Source organism: Cryptomeria japonica, chromosome 11 (assembly GCF_030272615.1).
Source record: "Cryptomeria japonica chromosome 11, Sugi_1.0, whole genome shotgun sequence".
Classification (NCBI taxonomy): Eukaryota; Viridiplantae; Streptophyta; class Pinopsida; order Cupressales; family Cupressaceae; genus Cryptomeria; species Cryptomeria japonica.
Genome location: NC_081415.1, coordinates 421,152,347 through 421,155,073, shown reverse-complemented (window position 1 = coordinate 421,155,073; position 2,727 = coordinate 421,152,347). Strand labels below are relative to the sequence as shown.

The 2,727-nt window shown below is 35.7% G+C and overlaps 1 protein-coding gene across 1 annotated transcript; it reads right to left on the bottom strand.

Annotated features, from left to right (window-relative positions):
* Positions 1 to 441: 441 nt before the first annotated feature.
* Positions 442 to 1,623, bottom strand: LOC131860228 (uncharacterized). Its single transcript, XM_059214612.1, has one exon. The coding sequence runs from the start codon at positions 1,621 to 1,623 to the stop codon at positions 442 to 444; it is 1,182 nt and encodes a 393-aa protein (XP_059070595.1).
* Positions 1,624 to 2,727: the final 1,104 nt, after the last annotated feature.

Sequence of the window (2,727 nt, the reverse complement as noted above, 5' to 3'; positions counted from 1 at the left end):
AACAATGATTATCCCATCTAAAATTGACCTATTTGGAACAAAGCCTGTTTGTTCCTCTGAGATGATAACTGGTAATAATTTTTTCAATCTGTTGGCCATGATTTTTGTTAACATTTTATATGTCATGTTGCATAAGGATATGGGTCTGAATTCCTCCCATCTGGATGGATTTTCTTTCTTGGGTAAAAGAGCTAAAAATGTACTATTTATTTCTTTCGGAAAGTTGCAAGCATTTCTAGCAGCTTCTAATGCCTCTGATACCTCATCACCTATGATATGCCAACATTTCTGATAAAAGTTAGCCGGGAAACCATCAAGTCCAGGAGCCTTATCCCCTGAAAATTGGGATAGAGCATACTTTACCTCTTCCTTAGTGATTTTGGCATTTAACATCTGATTATCCTCCTTTGATAATAAATTCAGTATGTTTTTAACCAAGTCCTAACTGTGCGTCAGGTCTGAATGTTCCCAGTTATTCAGTATGTTACTAAAGTATTGGGTAGCGTCTTCCGCAATCATCTTTGGATCTGTGATAATCTGGTTTTCTCCATTAGCAATTTGTGTGATTCTATTTTTAGCTCTCCTCACTTTAACGCTATTATGAAAAAAATTTGTATTATTATCCCCTTCACTTAGCCATACTTGTCTGGATTTTTGCTTCCAAAAGATTTCTTCCTTGGTTAAGATATCTTCATATTCCTTTAGAAGCCTTTTCTCTGTATTATATAAAAGTTGATCCATTCCATGCATAATGACTTCTATATTTACTTCATCCATTTCTTTTTCAATTCTTAATTTTTCTTCGAAGATATTTTTGAATCTTTCCTTGTTCCAGACTAATAATTTATGTTTTATTTCTTTTAGTTTCAAGGTTATTTGGAACATTTTAGAACCTTGGATATTACATTTTGTCCACCATTTTTGTATATTTGGTAGGAAATCTTCATGCATGAGCCACATATTTTCAAATTTAAAAGGTCTCCTACTGATATTCAGTTCCCCCATAAGTTCCAGCAATACTGGAAAATGATCTGATCCTGACCATGGGAGAACCGAGGCCTTCATCTCGACTTGAAAGGAGCTTAGGTCCCCTTTAAAGAAGAATCTATCCAGTAGTTCTGATATATTAGAAAAGCCAGACCTCCTATTATTCCATGTGTGTGCATTCTTATTAGTTTTTATTTCTAGCAAGTAATTGTTATTTACCCATTCCATGAAGTCTTTTTGCGATTGTCTAATTGTCTTGGCACCTCCACTTTTCTCAGATTGATATAAAATAGTGTTGAAGTCTCCCCCTATAATGCAGTGAGGAGCCTTTTGATTTGTTAAAAAATGATTAATTTCTAACCAAACTGCTTTTATTTTTTCCGTGGTTATTGGGCCATAAACATTGATGATGATGAATTCTGTATCTTTGTTGATTGCTTTAACTTTTCCTGCCATCCAATGTTGCATTTTGACATAACCAGTATACGTTATTGTGTTTTTCTTCCATAGTAATGCTAATCCTCCCGATGCCCCAATGGAATCTGTTGCCTCCATCTGCCATTGATATAGATTTTTACTAAATTGTGCCATGTCTGCTCTGTTTAGTTTTGTTTCTTGTATCATTATTATATCCATGTCAGTTCTTTTTAAGCTACGCTTAATTAAGCGTTGCTTACTAGGGGCTCCCAGACCCCTTACATTCCATGTTAGTATTTTTAGTTCAGGTTGGGGGATGTCGGGTTCTTTATTAGGCCGAATAGGTTTGTTATTTTGGTTTGCCCCTCCGCTTCCCCATCCATTCTCATTTTGTCTAAAAAATATTTTCGCCCCCTTTTATTGCTGCCGAGTTTACCACAGTTTGGGTTCTCTTTATCTCCATCTACCATCATAATACCTTTATTGGGTAGCTCTCCCAAGTTTGTGTTTGCATCCCCCGATCTTTCCTCCTCCTGTATATTCATTAATTCCTTGATTATAAAGTTTCTTTCTTCCTCTTCGTTCATTCCTTTTACCACAGGGGATAGGTCCTCCATGTTTTGTATCTCTGGAACCCCTTCTACACTATTATTTTCAGTTTCCTTTGCTTGAGGGTTTTCTACCGCGTGAATATGTCCATTTGAATGGCATGTGTTTTCTGCTATCTTATCTTTCTTCAACATTTCATCTGCTATCTCTTCTGCAAATTTTTCCATCAAGCTGTCAATGACCTCATGCAGCTCCTTTTGGATTTATTTTTCAGGCGATGCATGGATCTGCTTATTATTGATAGATTTGATGCTTTGGGAGCAAGCTTGCAGCCCCGGTTTTTCACCACATTGTGTATTTGTGACGATGAATCCACCTATTTCATCGTTAAATTGAATGTCGACCTTGTTATCTGGTTTTTTAGCCTTTTTTGTTTTCTTGACCTGAGTTTTTCTGACATTAGTGTTTATGGCTCATATTTCTTCCGATATCTTGCCATTAAACCATTTTGGATTTAAATTATAGTTCCCATTCATCGTATTAATGGATATGCTTCTTAAATCCTTATTGTTTCTTTCCATATCTATTAGAATTTTAATGTCGGAGTTGTCTGTCCAATTTTTTTCTAGGGCTACAAAACTGCCTAAGCTATTGCCTATTTCCATCAAAATCTTAACATGCATTAGCTCTACCGAAATGTTTTGTATGATTATCCATCTAGATTCTGTGCTGAATTCGTGTCTGTCCGAATCAAATTTAGGTTTCCAATCTAAA

Coding starts and splice junctions, on each gene's coding strand:
- LOC131860228 (XM_059214612.1), bottom strand. CDS start 1,623: ATGGATATAATAATGATACAAGAAACAAAACTAAACAGAGCAGACATG.